At 44.7% G+C, this 20000-nt stretch overlaps 1 protein-coding gene across 5 annotated transcripts in view; it reads left to right on the top strand.

Annotated features, from left to right (window-relative positions):
* LOC127001509 (ubiquitin carboxyl-terminal hydrolase 48-like) overlaps positions 1-20000 on the top strand; it is a 102616-nt gene that overhangs the window by 64093 nt on the left and 18523 nt on the right. For 2 of the 5 annotated variants that reach the window (XM_050866118.1, XM_050866139.1), the window contains 2 exons: positions 5387-5451; positions 6993-9082. In XM_050866118.1, coding sequence (XP_050722075.1) covers positions 5387-5451; position 6993 — 66 coding nt within the window. In that variant the 3' untranslated portion in view covers positions 6994-9082. Of the gene's footprint in view, positions 1-5386; positions 5456-6992; positions 9083-16729; positions 16817-20000 lie in introns of those variants that run through there. The other 3 variants (XM_050866129.1, XM_050866109.1, XR_007755318.1) reach the window with 2 other exon arrangements.

Below are 20000 nucleotides of genomic sequence, written 5' to 3'. Positions count from 1 at the left end.
TTCCCCTTTTCTAGCAAGTGAACATAGCCAGGAAGGGATGATTAAGGTAGAGGCACCCTGCAAAAAAAGAGGGTGAGGGACTGATATATAAATACGGACGAATATATATTTAGACGGACGAAGATAAGGAAATATACGAGGAGGAAAGAATCAGAGGGGCATGATGGGTTGATAATCACGACCACATGAGTGAAAACATTCGGTGTAGCGGAGTTTACCCAGCTGGCAGGCTTTGATCCCCGTCTTTACTAATGGCAGGAGTAACGGGGCTGGAGGCTTGCTAATTTTCCTCTCCTCAACTTGTGACCGGCGACAGGGTGGGAAAGGAAAGAAACGAGGTAGTGGAGGAGGAGGAGGAGGAGGAGGAGGAGGGAACTTTAAAGAGAATTTAATTAAGATGCTGGTGTTTGCATTCCTGTGGGCCAGCGGGTGTTGCTCTGTGGCTTCATCATCGTCTGATTGTAATGGTTTGTTTTCCCTGCAACTGCTCCGACACACACACACACACACACACACACACACACACACACACACACACACACACACACACACCTCTCTCTCTCTCTCTCTCTCTCTCTCTCTCTCTCTCTCTCTCTCTCTCTCTCTCTCTCTCTCTCTCTCTCTCTCTCTCTCTCACACACACACACACACACACACACACACACACACACACACACACACACACACACACACACACACACACACACACACACACAAGGGAGGGAGGGGTTATATGAGTGTAGAGACAAATTTAGATCTTTTGAGTCAAATTATGGAACAGTTAGAGGCTTTCATCTGCCAGAGAGAGAGAGAGAGAGAGAGAGAGAGAGAGAGAGAGAGAGAGAGAGAGAGAGGGTTACTGTAGTGGTGGTGGTGGTGGTGGGGTAGTGGCGGGTGATTGATATCGTTTATATAGAGTGGCTGCGGAGTAATGCAGGTCATTAATCCGTGCCTATCAGGGGTGTGGGGGCCGCCTCGCCACCCACTACACCCGTCACTCACCCACTTCACCGCCACACTTCTCCCAGCCTCGGGCCACCACCATGCACGGCGAGGTGTGTGTGTGTGTGTGTGTGTGTGTGTGTGTGTGTGTGTGTGTGTGTTTTACGTCTTGGGCTATTGCGCCGGTAGGCTTCTTCCCGGTGGATCCTGATGGTCGGTCCAAGGCTTCTTCCTGGTGGGGCCTGATGGTCAGCCCAGCCCGTTCTGGCGCAGGCGAGTGTTTATAGTGGCGCCATCTTGCATTGGCTCATGCAGCCCTCCCGGAGCTCATCTTTAATCCTAGAATCTAGAGTCCGGGTTGATAGGTGGTCTTCTGGGCAGCATGTGGGTAGTTTTAAGCCACTCGGCGGCGGCTGAAAAATCCCAGCTTGGTGGCACCGGTCGGGGATTGAACTCGCGTCCTCCTGAACGCGGGGCCGTCTCGCTATCCGTTGTGTGTGTGTGTGTATGGTAGAATAATCTTTCCAAATTAGATATAGATACACTGTAGATAGATATATAGATAGATCAAAAGAGAAGACAAACAGATTCAGACATATAGATAGCCAGACGGAGCCACATGTTTTGTTTCTCATTTTCAGTGTTTTTTCAGCTCTTATTTTGCTATTTTCCTAACGTTTCCTAATAGAGTGAGTTCGTAGCTCCGAGAGACTGCTATGCCTTGCTAATGAATAGAACTCGTGAAATTGAGGGCAGCGTCATCGCTATCATGCACCCCCTTGCAGATCTTCGTCTCGCTACCCCTCCATCCCTCCCTGCCTCCTTTACTTCTTTCCCTTCCTCCTCCAATCATACCTACGTCTCTGCCCTGCCTCTTCCATCTATTTGCCTCCACCTTCCTCGTTCACTGTCTTTGTACCCCTTTCTTCTCTCACTCTCCCTTCTTTCCTCTCCTACCTCCTCCACCTCTTCCTTCCCTCCTCCCCGTCCCCCGCTTACCTCTGCTCTGCCCTCCCTCTTCTACCTCTTTGCCTTCACCTTCTTCCTTCTCTCCCTGTCTTTGTACCTCTTTTCTCTTCTCCTACCACCCTCCCTTCTTGTCTCCTCCCCTACCTCCCTCCTCCCCTTTCTTCCCTCACCTACCCCCACCCCCCGGTTAAAATTATGTCGTGCTGGGGCGATAAATGTCTCATCCCTCCGAGCACCATAAATAATAATAACCCTTCGCGCCATTTAGATTAAAAGCCCATCGCTCCATTAATAGAGGAGGAAGCCCATCTCCTCCTCAGCCTTGTTTCTCCGTGTCCCTCCTTCTCCTCTTCCTTCACCTTTCCTCTGCTCACCTTCTGCTGCTTTTTTTATTGATTTTTTTTTTTATATTTTTATCTGCAGTACTCTTCTTTTTTTTTATATATATTAGTCTTTCCTCGTCGTTTGTCTTCTCTTTTATTTTTTTATGATAGCTTGTTTTTCATCTTTATTTCCCCTTAGTTCACTTTTTTTTACTTCTTCCTCCTCCTCCTCCTCTTCTTTGCTGTCCCGTCTTGCACCCTTCCCTTCCCTCACCCCTTGCGCCTCTCTTTTTCCTTACTCTCAATTAATTATCTGATTATCGGCTGGCTCCTTGAAGTGTCTTTGCGCCCTCTATAATTTCTTAAGTTTTTATTTGTTATTAGAGGCGGTACATTAGTTGTTGTACAGTATTGAAAGTCGTAAAACCTTATTAATCCTTGAACGCTGCGCTGCTTCTCTGTGGTCTTGCACGGATCATTCTTTTATTCATTCCTGTTGTTGTTGTTTTCCCGGCCGTAAAACGTGGCACTTCTCGGGGCGGGAGGGAGAGAGGGAGTTATAAAGTTGCGCTCATTTTCAAACGTTCTCTTTATTATCTGTTGACTTTTTTGTACGGTCGCGTTTTGCCAATGATAAAAGTAATGAAGCCGTTGGTGCACGCATCCTTCTTTTCTTATTTCTGTCTTTCTTTTCTTTCTTCTTTCCTTCTTGGTTTTGTTCTTCTTTCTCCTCCTCCTCCTCATCATCATCATCGGTATTTTATTGTTTTATTCATAATAGTATCGATTATTTTGATAATGATTATAATTATTATTATTTATTATTATTTGTAGTAATATTATCGTTGTTTTGTTTTATTCATAAAATTAAATTAACACTACAGTAATAAGATTATTATTATTGTTATTATCAATAATTTTTTTGTCAATATTATCGATAGTTTTAATATTTTAATAATAATAATAATTATTATTTTTATTTCACTATTGATATCATGGTTAGTATTTTCATCATTAATATTTCCTTCACATAAAATCAATCTCAGTGGGCAGCTACGGCACCACAGCTTTGGTGCCGAGTCTGATCACCCAGGCGAATCCTTTTTCTCTCTCTCTTTTTTTTTTTTTGTGTGTGTGTGTGTGTGTGTGTTCCATGAGGCTCACAGCAATTAACGGGGATGGTGTAGAGCATTCTTTTCGGACTGTGAAAGAGGAAGGCGCCGCTGTGCTCTTCACCGCCGTTAACAATACGGAGGAAATGCTGATGAGTGACGAGATAATGATCGTGGAAATGCCTCTAAGGAGACTCAACTTTAATTTAGGCAGTTGAGTAAGGTCACCATAAGTCTGAAGAGGAACGGAAGACAGGGTAAGGGAAGAAGCGGCGAAATTGAGATGTTGGTGTTGGTGGATGAAAAAAAATAAAAACAGGAAAAATGAAAGCTTCCTATGTCAAAATTTCCTTGTGTAACCACGTGGTTCCCTTGGAGGGCCAAGGCAGACGAAGCACATTAACACAGAAGAGAGGGAGTGACTGGGGAAAGATCGATGAGGAGGAGCTGTTGCCAAAAAAGACTTCGTGGCCTTGCCGGGTTGTTGCTGCTGCTGCTGCCACACTGTTTCCCCAGGCGGCGGCGCAAGTCACTGGAACTTGAATGCACGCTCACAAAAACCTCAGGGGAGCGGAAGAGCGCCTGGGTGGTGATGAGCCCTGAGTCAGGCGCCGCGGAAATACTCACACTGTCTCATGTGGAGGACGAGGGTGTGTCTCTGCTGTGTGCCTTCTGGTCCGGGGTGTGGGGGTGTAGAGGGGGAGCGTGTGTGTAATGGTCTAGTGTGGATTAATATAAGCGAGAAGGAGGAGAAAGGGGAGGAGGAGGGGTGTAAGGAAAGGGAGAGAAAATGAGAGGAGGAAGTCAGCCACAGATCCATCATGTGTGTCCATCATGGCCAGCTCTTAGCAGCCACGTGAGCCACATCCACTCTCATCCGCCATCCATCATCCCACTCCCTACCAGCCTCTGCTCTGCTCTCTTCCCTCCTCCACCACCACCACACCAACGCCCACCCCTCTCCTTTCTCTTCCACCCCCTCGTTAGCGCGCCCTCCTGCCTACACACACACACACACACACACACACACACACACACACACACACACACACACACACACACACACATACACACACATACACGAACGTACTTACATATACACATAGCCACCTCTAATCTATCCCCCACACGCTTCGCCGCACATTCCCCCATCCTAAACCCCCGACTTTACAAGCATCACCCCGCACACACCCCGCCCACACTTCCCCGGCCTCCCTTCCTCCTTCCTTCCCCGACCCTTCGTGGCACCTAACCCTCGTGGGAACTCCTCGCGGCCCCCAGGCAGGCGGCACTACAAGGTTTGGGTGCAGCCGGTCCGCCAGACGTCATCCCTCACCACATAGCACTGAGCCTGTTTCTAAGCTTGTGAGGTCACCGCTCTGCAAAAGGCTGCTGGTGGGGCGTCACTGTTAGCTCTTGAGGTTGAAGAGTAGATATAGACCCGAGTTCATGTATATGTGAGGTTAGGAATGAAGGAGGCCTCTTGTGTAAAGTAATAAGAAAATATATGTGGGTAATATTTGTGTGTTCTGTTGTATGTGTTGTGAAATTATTCAATTTTTAATGCGTCCTAGCCTTGTCTTTTTCCGTGGAGTACCCGGAGCCAGACAAGAAGAAATGGAAGGTTGAAGGGTAAATAAAGTTTTAAAGTCAACACCGGCTCGTGAATGTCATCTTCGCATGGTGGTGGTGGTGGTGGTGGCGGCGCTTGTTGTTTTGTCTGCCACAGCTAGTAATGCCATTCAACGCCACCCACCTCCCCTCCGCTATTCACCCAATGACTGTTATGTAGTTCTGTTCACAGCTCCCCTCTTTCATGACCACTACTCTGCCACATCTCTTTTAATTAAACTTCATCCTGACATTTCCATCCGTACGATAGTTTGATGGGATTCAGATAATGCATCATTCAATTGTCCTTTTTTCTGAATTGACATCATGTACATCATGACTCCTTCTTAAGTAATATGCCATATGTAGCCCTCATATAAATGGTTTACCGATGCACCGCCACTCAGCTTTGTATTGTTTCTTCATCAGGTCGAGGACATGGAGAGAGCTGCTGGAGACGGTGTTGTGGAGTTCAACGAAATGGAGGAAGACTGGTGAGTGAGGGGCGAGGGGAGGGTAAAGAAAGGAAAAACTAGTCAGAGGGAGAGCTTGTCTACTAATATGAAACTCTTCTAAAACTAGATTTCACGAATGCAATCAAACATAATTTAGTGCTGGTGCCGCCTCCAAGTGGTTAGTTAATTAAGTATCAGCAGTTTAGCTGAAGGCATTCTCCAATTTTTCCCAGGTCTCAGTTTTCCTCCATTTTCATTTCCCTGGTAACTTTTTTTAACCTTTTTATCACTGTGTAAGTTATTAAGCTTAAATTACAAATTCCATAGCAAGCCCAGACCGGTACAGCACATTTACATAAATCTATTTTTTTAAAGAGTGAGGGGTATCGTCCCAGTAATTTATTTAAACAAGTCATTCATTATACTATTGTTAACGTTTATTTTAATTTTCTTTCATTGTCCAAGTCTTAAAATATTATTTTGCTTAAGTTTTGATTGCTTTCTTTGATTTTATTTATGAAACTAATTTTCACGTAGTTTTTTTAACATCCAATGCAATTAACTTTAATTTTAATATTAATTGAATCGCAGTAAAATATTGCTACATCTGTCCAGTTTTCTTTTTTCTCTTATTGTCCAGCATTTTTTTTTCTTTGCGTGAAAACTTTTGTCTTGTGTTATGCTTCAAACCGCTTAGCTTGGCACCCTTCGGCATGATTTGAGTTTTGCTTGTTTAGCTGTTCCAAAGAGGTAAGTTATGCATGCTCTTTGCTTTCCGTCCGTTTCATCCAATCGGTAAATACTATCATTTGTTCTGGAATTTCGGGCAAAATTACCATGAAAATGCTAATTTATTTACTCTTAGTTGCTTTATCCTCAAGTCTATTAGGCTACTCTGTTCCTCCGGCTTGTGATTACTGGTTGAATTCTGCATCATGTATTCGCTCTTTATTATGGTATATATCCTTGCATGGGACTGGATTCTGTATCACCTTTTCCTTCTTTGGTCATGATGAATTCGAGATTTGAAGTCATTGCCCTTTGCAGTCTGTATATGTTGTCCTACTCTGTCTCTATTTCATAACTGCCCGTCGGTGGGTAGCTCTTCGTTGAAGTTTTGGTGGTGGTGTGTGATTTACAGGTGGAAATAATTTATATTTTCCTAGCTGCTCCGTCATTCCTGCAGATTCTACTTACTCAGTAGATGATGTACATATCAGTGCATAAACGCACGTGACTTTTTTTCGCTTTTCATTAACTGTTATGTGTTAATGACTAATTATTCACCCATTCTTTGCTTGCAAAGTAATTAATAGTTGTCGACTGGTGCTTATGTTGCTTGGGAAATTCTCTTTGCCATGTCTTGGTTCCTTTCATGGATGTCATATGAATCTGGAAACTGGTTTTAGTACTTGAACCCTGCAATATGAAACACTAGCTGGGCACGTCGAGAAGGGTTGGAAAATTAATGTTAGATAAATAATTTTATTCAAATGGACACACACACACACACACACACACACACACACACACACACACACACACGTTAAGATACATGTTTTGTCCTGTGTGTTCCTCAGATGTGCTGGCGGGCTGTGGCAGCGACGACTTGCTGGGGATAGGTGGTGTGGAGGGTCTGCTGGGGTTCTCGCTGGGGGTAGGAGGAGAGGTGGGTGGCGTGGTGGGCAGGTGATTGTTGGTCGGTCGTCCTTGCTTCCTGACGGCCTTCGCGTGGGACTCCGGTGGTCGTGGTCCTGCAGCGTCGCCTCCCGGCCTCGTCAGCCTCAGCAGAAAGCAGTCACTCATTCCTGTGATTTGCCCCTCCTAGATACTTTCGTACTTATTTTTTTCAGCCTTGTTTTTATCGGTCAAGTTATTTATATTTAGCTTATACGTATTTTCTACCTTTATTTTATAATCTTGTATACTTAATGAAGACTTGTATTTTTATTTAGTTAACTTAGATCTCAAGTTATTATTTGGCACACTGTGCCGTGTTGAGTTCACTGTTGATTATGAATCACTTGATGCAAGCGTTGTTTTTCTGTTGCTCTCTTGAATACAGTCAGTGGTTAGTATCATATTATTGCATCTCTCATTGTGTATCCGTCGGCTGACGTGTGATATCTTTGCCTTTACTTGGCGCGGCCATCACCTTCTTTCAAGCCTCCTTCCTATGGTCCGGAGTCTAATTGGCTAGTTGATTGATTCTTGTGGCAAAATTGCAATCATATTTTATGATTTGAATATTTTTAACTAAGCACAAGTAAAATTTCATCAGTTTGCTATACTGTTGCATTTTTAGATTTAACATATACATACAGAGGAAACTTTTATGTTTAGCAAATAGAAACGGAATGCACGGCGGTACAGCGGCCCTCGCGGCGAGTCGGTCATTGTCAACAGAGGTCTGTCCACGTCGCCACTCGTTCCAGATCCAGTTGTGTGCCCAAGGTGCCTGAGGAGCCGCGTGTACCTCTCGTCTGACCATTCTCTCTCTCTCTCTCTCTCTCTCTCTCTCTCTCTCTCTCTCTCTCTCTCTCTCTCTCTCTCTCTCTCTCTCTCTCTCTCTCTCTCTCTCTCTCTCTCTCTTTTTTTTTTTTTGAGAGAGGTTTTCCCACGTGTTAGACAGTGTCCATAGTCATGCCCGCTCATGTACAAGGGCTTCAGGGCTTCAACACCTGGTTTATGTTAGTACTTACGATTATTTTTAATAGTGTTTAATAACCCATTTACATACATGTATATTAATTAAGAAGCATGCACGCATCTCCCCTGGGCCCACGACAACCTGTGAGGGAGAGGCCACTTTGTTTTGTTCATCCTGGGTGGAGGACTGCAGGACTTTACTTTGCTGTGCCGTGATCAAATGTTGAAATGCCAAATGATATGTTGGATTCGTCAAGAATTTTCTGTTTGAATTGGATTTCCCGTGGCCCCAAGACAACAGCAAGGTCGGCGTCGTCCTCCGCTCAAGTCTGGGAAGGCATAGACGCCGTAGAGGGACGAAAGGACGGATGTTTGTGTGTGTAGCCATCACGACGAAGGGCAAGACCAGTCATCGGCTCTATAGTGGAATACCTTCACCCTGGAACACAACACAATCATTACTCTGCACTACCCTTCGCTCATAACACTTGGAGATCAATAGTGACAATGATACACAACGTGTCAGTCAAGTGTAGAGCGTCTTGCCCTCCGTCACTTCCCCCTGTCTCCTAAAAGCTCAGTTTGGTCCCTCGTGGCTCGGGTCTGTGTTGTCCTTCCCTCCACTCTCTTTTGTCTAGCCGCCGTGTTTAGTTGAGTTCAATGGATGGTGTTATTCTACTCTTGGGTCTGTCAGGTTAAACGTTTAATAAATCCTGAAAGTTTTCTCTACACTTTCTTTTATTTGTAGGTAAAGCTCAGAGGTTGAGTTTTAGTTCTCCAGTGAAAGTTTGATTCACTTTTCCTCAGAAGTCAAAAAATGTATGTTACTCGATTTATCTTTCTTTCACTTGAGAATGATGCACCAAAGCTTTCAGTTGATTTTTTTGTGGCTTTCACTGTCACATAACATTGTATATTCTATTAGTACTCTTCAAAAAACTCACATGAATTTTCTTTTAGTTCAAATGTATCGGAAACATCAACATATACCTGCCTGTTCGCAAATAAACCTACTATCACAGACTCTTCATAATTACCCTAATGAGTGTATTATGTGATACAAAATGTGCTACATTACATTTCTAAGTGTTCGATTTCTTTGTTGACACTTGGTTCTAATCTAACAGATTAGTTTGGAGACAAAATGATACTGCTAGAAAGCTTATCACTTTTTTGCAGTCAGATGGCCATTGGTTGTGAAAGAACAAGTGAATAGGAAATACATTGTGCACGTAACGAAAAGTAGTTTGATATGCAGAACAAGTGCTAGCAGTAGTACGTATTGGATGAAAACAGGAAAGTAGAGGCAGCCTCAGGCGGACCCCCTCAAACCCCCACGACACTCCCTTGTGGTATTTGTTGGAGCGGAGCAGAACAAGACAGGGAAAGGGAGGGCAGAGGCCTGGTGTAGGGTATTTATCGCCCCCACCCACCACCACCCCCTTTTTTTTGGTGTGTGTGTGTGTGTGTGAGAGAGAGAGAGAGAGAGAGAGAGAGAGAGATTTTATTAAAGTCTAAGGTGAAGGCACAGTTGAATTCGCTGTTCTTAGTCAGACAGAAACTGAAGAAAATATAATCATTAAATCATATTTACCCTCGTAAAGTGAAATTATGCTAGATATGTTTCATTTCCCTATTTGTGCAAATGTGTCACACTACTGAAAACATTACTAGTATCGCTGACGTGGCTGGTAACAAGTAGCTGCACGATACGAAGAAGTCACATAATTAGCAGTGGGAGGAGGTAGGAGGGAGCGGCTGTGGGAACCTCACCGTGCACTCAAGATGATGTTATCAGGGAGGGTTGGTGTCCCCGACTTCCCGTCTCCTTCAGATATCCCTCAAGGGTGACTCAATCTTGAGATCTTTTCCACTTGTCACGCCACATTTTTTAACTGATTAGTGGGATCTATGGGTAGGGCTTCTAGAGTCATTTTATGAATAACTTTGAATAAGAAGGAACTGTCGATGTGTCATTGAAGGTGTGATACATACGGCTTTATGGCATTCTTGGCTGCTCATTCAATGCACATTTCAGCGGTCCAGCCACTCCACCCTGTTGGATGTCACGTTGAAAGGGTGTGCTCGGGGATCTGAGGGAAGACCAAACCAATGAGAGATGTAAGGCTGAAATAAGGAACTTGGCAAAGGTGGGTGACGAAGCACAATGAAGAAATGAATGTGCACTAGAAACCATCTTAGCTCATATAGTTCACCATCGTTTCTGCTGTCTATATAGGCTGGGATGTGTATTGTATTGTGGGATTGTTCAAGCTACGATGTTATTGGTAGTCGTTCCAGTATATTCTTGGAACCTGGATATCCTTTCATACTTTCAAAACGTAACTTTGGGTAAAAATAATAATGGTGAATTGTGCCTTTCCAAGAGATTTTTTGTGTGGTGGCGTCAGTGGAGTATTTACGTCACTTCGTCTCCGAGAAACCAATAGATTTCATCATTATTGCATCGTCGAGTCGCCCGCGGACGCCTGGCAGGGCGGGGCGTTGACCACACCAAACGAAAAACCGTAATTGGCTCATTCGGAATAGAAAGTGCAGTTCCTCGTGCATCAATAATTAGAAGGGAAGACGTAGTACAGCTATAGGGCTGCTTATAGCGAGTTCATTGTAAGTCTGAAGATGTGTCTCGTACGGCTTTTATATATATATATATATATATATATATATATATATATATATATATATATATATATATATATATATATATATATATATATATATATATATATATATATATATATATATATGCACACACACACACACACACACACACACACACACACACACACACACACACACACTTTCGTGTCTTTTTGTTTTCATTAGCTCGATGCACACAATCCTCTATTTTCTTGCCAGTAATAATTAAATTTCCATTAAGTTAGTTAGCACATCAAACAGGTGCATACGCAGATAGGGCGCGGCCGCGGAGATAAAGGGCGGCAAAACAACCGACTTTCCATCGCTGTTCGGGATTAAATGAAAAACAAGGAAATAAAAGCACTGGATCACGCCGCACGATCAAACCCGCCGGTAGATGGAGCTGCAAGAACCGCCAATACCGCTAATGGCTGTCCCGCCTAAAGCCGGCTTCTTGCAACCACGCCACGACTCCGTCCGCCGCGGGCGTCTCTGAGTTATTAACACGCGATTACTTGACAATTACACAGTGCCACCAGCTCAGCCGTTCGAGCCGAGGCGAGCGAGCCATTAACAAGATGAGATGGAGGTGTGTGTGTGTGTGTGTGTGTGTGTGTTGATCCCCAGGCTTTCTGATGGATTAATGGAGAGTAAGAGGTGGCGGAACGAGATGTGGGACTTAGTGGTGACAGCGACGGTAACACAGCAAGTGATGCTGTCTGTTGTCACAGGCCAATGGCGCGTCGAGCGATTAAACTTTGGGTAAAACTTTTTTTTTTTTCCAGTTTAGAAAGGTGAAGCACGTTGAGTGCTTTGTGATATTTTACTTAAGAGTCGTCGCCGATGTTTCATGGTAACAGAAACACTCTTTTACCAAATTTTTTACTTCAAACAATTTAATTTCTTTACCAGGACATCAGACTTTACATATTCTTGATTCAGACGGCTCACATCTAAATCGTTAACCCTTCCATATAGACAGCTGGGTTGACACGGTGTCATCTACTTTTGTGTAGATTCACCTTGTCTGGCTTAGAAATGAGACGAGAAGATAAACAAAGGGCAAGCGTTTCTCAGTGTGTGTTTAGTCAAAAGTTAAATCAAATACACATGAACAATCGTCTCATTCCATCTGTTAGACTTGATCTCAAATCATGTGACCCTTGACCTCCAGGGCGACACGACTGTCTTGACTGACTGGCTGGCTCTTCGGGTGTTCGGTTGCCTCTCTTCGTTCTTCCTTACAATTTATGACGTCTGGCAGGAAGCATATGAGGCGACGCCCTTCCCTCGGTACACTCATCAGTTCCTCTCCTTCTGTTGCACTTCTGGGTATATAGACTATTTCCTAATATGTATAGACGACAGATAGGAGGGGGGTGTCGACGGAGGAAAATGTAGTGCGGCTCATGTGTTAAGTGTTGTGGGTGTCGTGTTACTTAACATTGACCTTCACTGAGCAACTACCCGAGTCTTGTCACTCTATACTCAGGAGCAGCCACGCTATACTATTTGAAGTCTCTCTCTCTCTCTCTCTCTCTCTCTCTCTCTCTCTCTCTCTCTCTCTCTCTCTCTCTCTCTCTCTCTTTGTTTATTTGCACGTTTTATCTCTTCATTATTTACACACGCACACACACACACACACACACACACACACACACACCGCCTCGCCTCCGTGCCTGCCTGCCTGCCTGCCGAGGAAGTGCGTCTCGCCGTCCGTCATAGTTTATCACGCGGGCTTGACGGGGAAATAGTGGATAATTCCCGTGCTGTCGAGGAGGCAGCGTGGCGTTGTGCCTTATTGATTGTCTCTCACGAAGCGGTGGCGGCAGCGGTGGTGGTGGCTGTTGTGGCGTTAGCGTAGGAGAGGATGGTGGAGGTGAGGGTGCGGGGAGGAGACTTCAGGTGGCTATGGTGGCTGGCTGGTATTGGTGTTTTTGTGGCGCCGCACCCTCCACGCCGCTGTGCCAGGACGACAAAATGATTAGAAAAAGCACGCCGCCTATTTTTGACGGAGAGGCCCCGGCACGACCCGATATTGAAAAGTGATGCTTAAGTAACTTTTAATGTGAAAACCATAACCGAAGTGACGGTGTATAGAGGCGTGAGGGAGAATTAACAAGACACTGGAGAGAGAGAGAGAGAGAGAGAGAGAGAGAGAGAGAGAGAGAGAGAGAGAGAGAGAGAGAGAGAGAGAGAGAGAGAGAGAGAGAGAGAGAGAGAGAGAGAGAGAGTGTTAGACGTAATTTATACTTTCAGGGTGAAGGGATGAGAAAAGAAAACATTATTAAGATAATATAACCTGACAGAATGATGATCTGGTGCAAAAACTAACTAAATTCCAGGAAACACAGGAAGCAGAGTTTCGCTTTTTGCCGTGTCTGTCATTCTTATTTAGCAGAGGTTAGAGGAATGTAGGATCGGTGAAAAGCTGACGGAGATTACCTATCACAGAGCTGAGCATTGTATATGATATTAAAAAAGTAGCTTAAGTCTATTGCATTATATACAAACAAGAGAATTCTGAATGTTTCCATTTAATAAGTGTTGGTCGTATTCTGAAAGAATCACATAATGAAATGCTCAGCTATTATGATATTTATCAGTTCAGATATGGTAATTGAGTCACTTATTATCACTTTCTTGTTAGTGACTTCATTGATGCATTTTTTCTTTCATTTATGTAGGAAGTAGCTCAAGTACAGTGCAAGCTATGGATGCTGTGACTGAACAGTTAGCCCAAGAAAGTGGTGAACTTGTGTTTTGCGCATCAGTTCTGCTGATTTCATCCAGGTTGACTCCTTTCGAACACCCATGTGCTACCAAGCAAACTCAATGTTCTGTGTACTCAGACTTAAATGCAACATCAGTCACTGTTTGAACATGAAGTAAAAAAAACAATTAAAGGTCATATTAGGTAAAAATATAAATTCTGCACTCATGCAGTCATCAATGCCTCTAAGAATAGCGCTACGTGGTTGCACATATAGATAAGAATATGCAGGTATGATTAGTGATAGGCTGCATATAACTGACCGTAGAATAACTCTTGGGATACTGAACGTTTCTGCTGACACGTTGTGGGAGATATGAGAGATGATAAAGAGTGCATGAAAGTTATGCTCCTGGTGAGGTGGGTGTCTGTCTGCGGATTTAAAGATTACAAAGTGGCAGTGACAGTGAATTCATTAACACACACCTTAACGTTTCATTAGGAAGGTAATGAGTGTAAAAAAGGGAAAATGTATGACAGGATGAAGCCTTATGAGACATTAAGACGAGTTGCTACATGTTATGCGAGTATGTAAGGTTATGTAGGTATCTATGGTTATTTAGGTATATGAAATGATTCTGTAGGTTAATAGGAAGATTATGTAGGTATAAAAAAATATATATGGGTATATAAGAAGGCCATTTACCTATATCATCAGGGGATTCACACAGGAAATTGGAAATGAGCGAAGGCTACGGAAGATTATGTCACACCTTTCATTGATTAACTATTTGTACCGGTATCAACATAGACTCCTTTCTGCTTCACAACACCAACGTTTCTATTGTTTTTGACTGGAAGTATGTTATTGATGCTTTGTTGTAGTCCAAAGACACGACGCTCAAAAAAAATCAAAAAAATAAAAAAAATAAAAATAAAAACGTAGTGACCTACTATTTTGCGTTTCAGTAACCGCATTCCTATCACGGTGTAGGTTATTATTTTGTTAATTAGGTATCTTGTAACATATTGGTGTGTCAACTAGAGATGTGCCGATACCACGATGTTGCCCAATACCGATACCGATACTCAGTTTTCAGCGATACCGATATTGATATTCCGATACTTACAACTGGCCGATACTTTACCGATACCAATACAGATACTTTATTTTGATTACATGTCTGAGATTATAGTTATATAATTACTTGCATTTTAAGATTAGAAATAAGGGAACTTGGGAATAACTATAATTAAAGTTAGTAGTAAAAACAAGAAAAAGGAGAGTCATAGAGTCGAAATTGTCTTGAATCACGTAATAAATAGAAAAGTGTCGGAGTATCGGCCATATTTTCACCTTGCCGATATCGATACCGACACTACAAATCAAGGCCGATACTGCCGATACCGATACTATCGGCACATCTCTACTGTCAGTAACAGCGAAGACTCCAGCATCCCTATTGATTGCAGGAAGGGTGACTATTTAATCCTCGGTGTTACGTTAAACGCTCCCCGAAATAGCTGCTTCTCGCCTGCCCGAGTTGGCACAGCCTGTCACACTGCTCTGAATACGATGTTTATCTCTGCGAATTATAAATTGACGATCAAGTTACTGAGGAACGTCTGTATGTTTGACCTCAGTATGTCAGGCTATATTAAAGGCTAAGAATAGAAGTATACCGGAGTGATTCAATTCACTTGGTACAAACTCGTGACCCAGTTGAGAGCAGTAACTGGTGCTCCTAGCTGTCCTGCCCCTGCCTTATGACCAATTTATGGATGAACGCCTGCATGATTCCAGTAGGAGAGGCTGTGTCGAAGGGTCTGAGCATAACATACATGAATCATTTCATTCACATGGTACAAAGTCATCAACAAAGGAAGCCAAATGGTGTTCCTGCCCCAAGTTAGCCCGCATGCCGCGCCCCGAGCGTCTGGCAGCCTCACGCCTTGGGTTCACCTGACGCCCGGGTTATCGGAAAACATGGAGGCAGCGAACCGGGCACCTCACTCCTAACTAATCCGTCACGTGCATTATGACGTAGTTAATGTAGTCCACTTTTAGGGCGGGAATGGCTGGTACTCCGTTGTTACGCTGCGAACCTGGTGTAAAGTGTCTGAAAACAAATATTGGTCGGGTTGAGGTTTGAGGGGTTATTGTCCACGTCGGAAGGTGAAGATAATTACCTTTGAAGCGGGAAGATGTTCAGAAATTGTTATTGAGGTGTTGGTGGTAGTGGTGTATATATAATAGTGTATATTTTTGTTGATGATTTTTTGAAGAAGTTGTTGGTGATGGTGGTTGTAGTATGAAAGTACATACTTCTGGTATTGTTGTCACTACCCTTTTTAGTGTTGCTGATGTTCCTGCCTCCTCAGTCGTTATTGCAGTTGCGGTGACTGTGGTGCATCTTTCAAAATTGTCGTACGTGATCGTTAACGCTGCTAAATTTGATGGAATACAGAGCAACGAACGTTCCCGGTACCTTCTCAGCCTAGTCTTCATCAAACGCACACTTTTCTTTTATTACATACTTTTACTATATGTTTATTTTGTTCACGTCTCTTTTCCGTTTTCCTACCCATTCCCTATCCTTCCCCACTCTTTCCTTCTCCCCCTCTCCCTACCCACTCCATCTCCCCTCCACTCCCCGCCCCTCCCCTCAGCGCACCTGCCCAGAGACTAGTTTCATAACTTCTCTTCCCTTGGGAGTCCGTCGGCCATCCTACCTCAGGGACTTTATTCTCTCTCGTTTCTCTTCCTCCTTCACCCTACGTCCATTCTTATTTCTTTCTCTTACTGTGACAGTTGTCCACATTTTTTTACACGTTGATATAATTCATATGGTAAAAGTTTCTGCTTTCATATATTATATGTATGGATACCGCCGTGCCTTGGTTCAGATAATCTCTTGTTGAAATGATGACCTTAATGATGATGATGATGTAGTTGAAACGATACTCGATTGCGGTGATGAATTTATGTAACTACAAATAAGTTCTAGAATCTAGAGTATATATATTAGTTCAGCTTATCTGATGGAACATGCAGAAAACTTAAGTTATTCCAGCGCACGCGTATCACCTGTCTTTTGTTATGAAGAACATGTACGCAGTGCTTATGTGCCTGGCCCGTGCAGCCAACGGTCTGATGCTACATACGCCCCGAGGCACGGCTGGCCACCTCGGTGTGTCAACAAGCGCGGAGGGACACGCCCAGGCCACACCAAGGGCCGCCTCTTGAGAAACTCACTCAGGAGCCTTAACTAAGATTGGACGTAACTTTTCCAGAGTGTTGCCGCCGCCTACGTGATGTGCCTCCACGGGGTGGGTCAGCTCGGCCACGACGGGGCCCTCCAGGTGTTCCGGGAGCCCCAGGTGAGTGTTGGAGGTTCTGTGTTCGAGTGGGTGAACTGTGGTGAAGGTGAGGAGGTGTTTGGCCTTGAGATGACGTGACTTTAGTGAGTGTGTGTGTGTGTGTGTGTGTGTGTGTGTGTGTGTGTGTAACGTAGGACATGTGGTTGGGTAGGTGGGTAGGAGGGGGGGTAAGCTTGTGGGCGAGTAGGTAGGTCGGTGGGCGGGGGTGGGGGTGTGCGGGTGGGCAGGCTGGCAGGGGTGGTGGGGCAGTGCCGGGTGCCCGCAGTGTGGTGGTGCCAGTGAGTAGGGCAGCGTGTGCAGTACCTCATCGCCTCAGCCCCGCAGCACGCCTCTCGTTTCTCTGCTGCTAATACGCCGCCTCACCTCACGCGGATCCCGCCGAGATAAACAGACTCCTTTATCACATGTCTCCGTCAGCCCGGTGGTGTTATCAGCCTCCAACTTATTCTTGTTGAGCCGAGCCATTTCAAGGTAAAACGGAGGCTCCTCGCCGACAAGCACGCCTCGCTCTGCACTACTCAACAAACTGGGCTCCGTCTTCGCGGTCCTTTCACATACACGCTATTTTTGGAGCCGGTCTGTGTCGGGCGTCAACATAATTATAACTGAGTAACTTACGGACAGTGAGATCTGAAATACTTTTTAAAGCAATGGTCGACAAAACTCTAAATTCCTGTTAAAGTTTGCGAAAGAAAAATTGCTTGTTATCAGTTTAGGTGACTAAATTTGTCAAAAAGAGGAGGTCGTCAAAGGTGCCCAAACTGTGTCAGAAAGACCACACCTGTTGTTGACGAGACAGGACAGGCAAGGCAGCGTTAGACACGCCTCGCATAATACACGGGTCACCACCTCCGTGTAGAGCAGGAAAACAACACTGACATTGGACACTCATTGCAAGGAACACTACTTGGAGGTAGCGCTGGGAGTCTAGTGTACCCTTGGAATTGTTCGCCGCAAGTGGAGGAAACGACACCGGTGTTGTATGTACCATTGACCTTTGTCATTTGAGGCTCATCCATCCACACGTCGGTTGGTCGTCGTTCCCTGAACTCGTCGACCTCATCACAGTCATTATACGTAAGTAGCTTTGTACTCATTAGTGATATTGATTTTAGTATTCCTTTTGTATGAAGTTAGTTTTGATATGAAGTTCCTTGTGTGTGTGTGTGTGTGTGTGTGTGTGTGTGTGTGTGTAGGGAAAATACTTACATGTATGTATTTTATTGGCGTTTTATGAAGAAAAAAAACCCCTCAAAGAAACTGTGTATGGACTGGTCGTGTGAGGCGTCGTGTGAAGTGTTTTTTTCCCGTTTATCCTTTTCTTCATGTAATTAAAACATGAGCACATTCGCCGTGTCTTGCAAGTCGGTTCTCATATCTCACTCGCCTACATTCGGAAGGCTTCCCAACGTTGGTTGATATTAACCTTGGTGGTGACCGTCAGCGGGTCAGGTGAGGCCGAGAAATGTTTCGCTTGGGATGGATCACGTAGCGCATGGTCGCCAGGAAGCCGAGTTATTGATGCTGAGCCTCGCCGAGGTGACGGGGCAGTGCGTGATGCCTCGCGCCGGCAGGTGTGGGGCTCAGACAGGAAACGGTTTTTTATTGTATTTCCCCTGAAATCTTTAGCCAGAGAAGTAACAGTAACAGCTACTGTACAGGAGCTCAACTCTAATGGCGGACTTTTCAGGTGCCATAATTTCTCCTAAAGCTATAAGTTACTAACAATGTAAAGCCATCATCGGCGTCGACTCTGACAAGTCTCAGACAGGCAGCAAGCAACCTTTGCTCGCTGCAGGCACCAGTGCGCTGCCTCTTCTGTTGTCACCTGGTGGGGCTTTATCAATAACAACAAAATGCCTTTATTGAAGTGCAGTTGTTTATTTTAGTAAACATAATGATTTGTCAAGTGAATACTCAAGAAAACCAAACATCATACAATGTTTGTGTAGTATCTGATCACGCGCACAAGCATCAATAATCAGTTTCAATATGTTAACTTATTTTGTAGTAAAAAAAAACCCATGTATATATAATATGCATGTATACAAATAACTATATATATATATATATATATATATATATATATATAAATATATATATATATATATATATATATATATATATATATATATATATATATATAGTTATGTGTACACAGTACACATAACTAAATGAGTAAATAATATAATTGGGATGGCGTTTTATTTTTTTAAGCCTGAGAGTTGTGCTCTAAGGTAAAATATTCAATCGGCCTTTGTCAAGGAGTTGAAGATGAACTGCTGGTCAGCAAGTATCGCAGCTTCTCTGACAGCTGCTTTGCTGAGCTGCTTCATCTCCACGTCGCTGTTTTATTGGTAAATATGCTTCATGAGGGAAAATCAGCGCCCACCACACTGCCAAACACGTCATGCATTCCTGACGCATGCTCTGCCCCGTGATGGTGTGCTGGTGTCCGTGCTGAGCGGTCCTGGCTGACATGCTGGACGCTGTCTGCCGTGTAGGTGGCAAGTCAGCTCGGGTCCCGCCTTGTGTCTGTGATAGGCTGGTGTACAGCACGCTCCACGTCTCACAGGCTGACAGGTGGACACAGCTCTCCACCAGCTCGGGGAAGGATACCGCACCGAGTCCTGTACGAGATGGGGACAGGAAGGGTATTAGGGCGAGCCTGAGGACCATTACGAGGACGGAGGCAAGAGTTAGGGATGTACATTTGGAAGGACTAATGATGTGGAGGTTCTGCGCGCCATTTTTTTTGTGTGTGGTGTTTCGGGTGGGTGGTGGCGTCCCTGTGCCAGACGCCTCCCGCCACCTGCAGTCCCCTGCCGCCCACTCGCTGCCGCCGCTACACTCGCTATTTCGGGATATTTTCCACAATATAGTGACGTTTGTGGGGATATTGATGGCAGTGGATGATGAGGGTGGTGGTGTGGGTGAGAGAGAGGAGGGTGGTGGTGGAGGTGGAGGTGGTGGTGCAGCGGGCGGTGTTGCAGGGCGGACCAATGTTTGCAGGAGGAGAGGCTAAGCTCCGCCCCCCGGCACCGGCCCGCCATTACCAGCGGCGCCCACAGCAAAAGATCATGTGCGCTGCAACACGCTCCTCGCCACCCACCCTCGCCGCCTCCCTCCCGCACGCTCTCGCGCCAGCCAGCGTCCGCACCTCACCCTCCCGCCTTCCATACCC

The sequence above is a fragment of the Eriocheir sinensis genome, chromosome 2, assembly GCF_024679095.1.
Source record: "Eriocheir sinensis breed Jianghai 21 chromosome 2, ASM2467909v1, whole genome shotgun sequence".
NCBI lineage: Eukaryota > Metazoa > Arthropoda > Malacostraca > Decapoda > Varunidae > Eriocheir > Eriocheir sinensis.
This window is presented reverse-complemented; position numbering and strand designations above follow the sequence as displayed.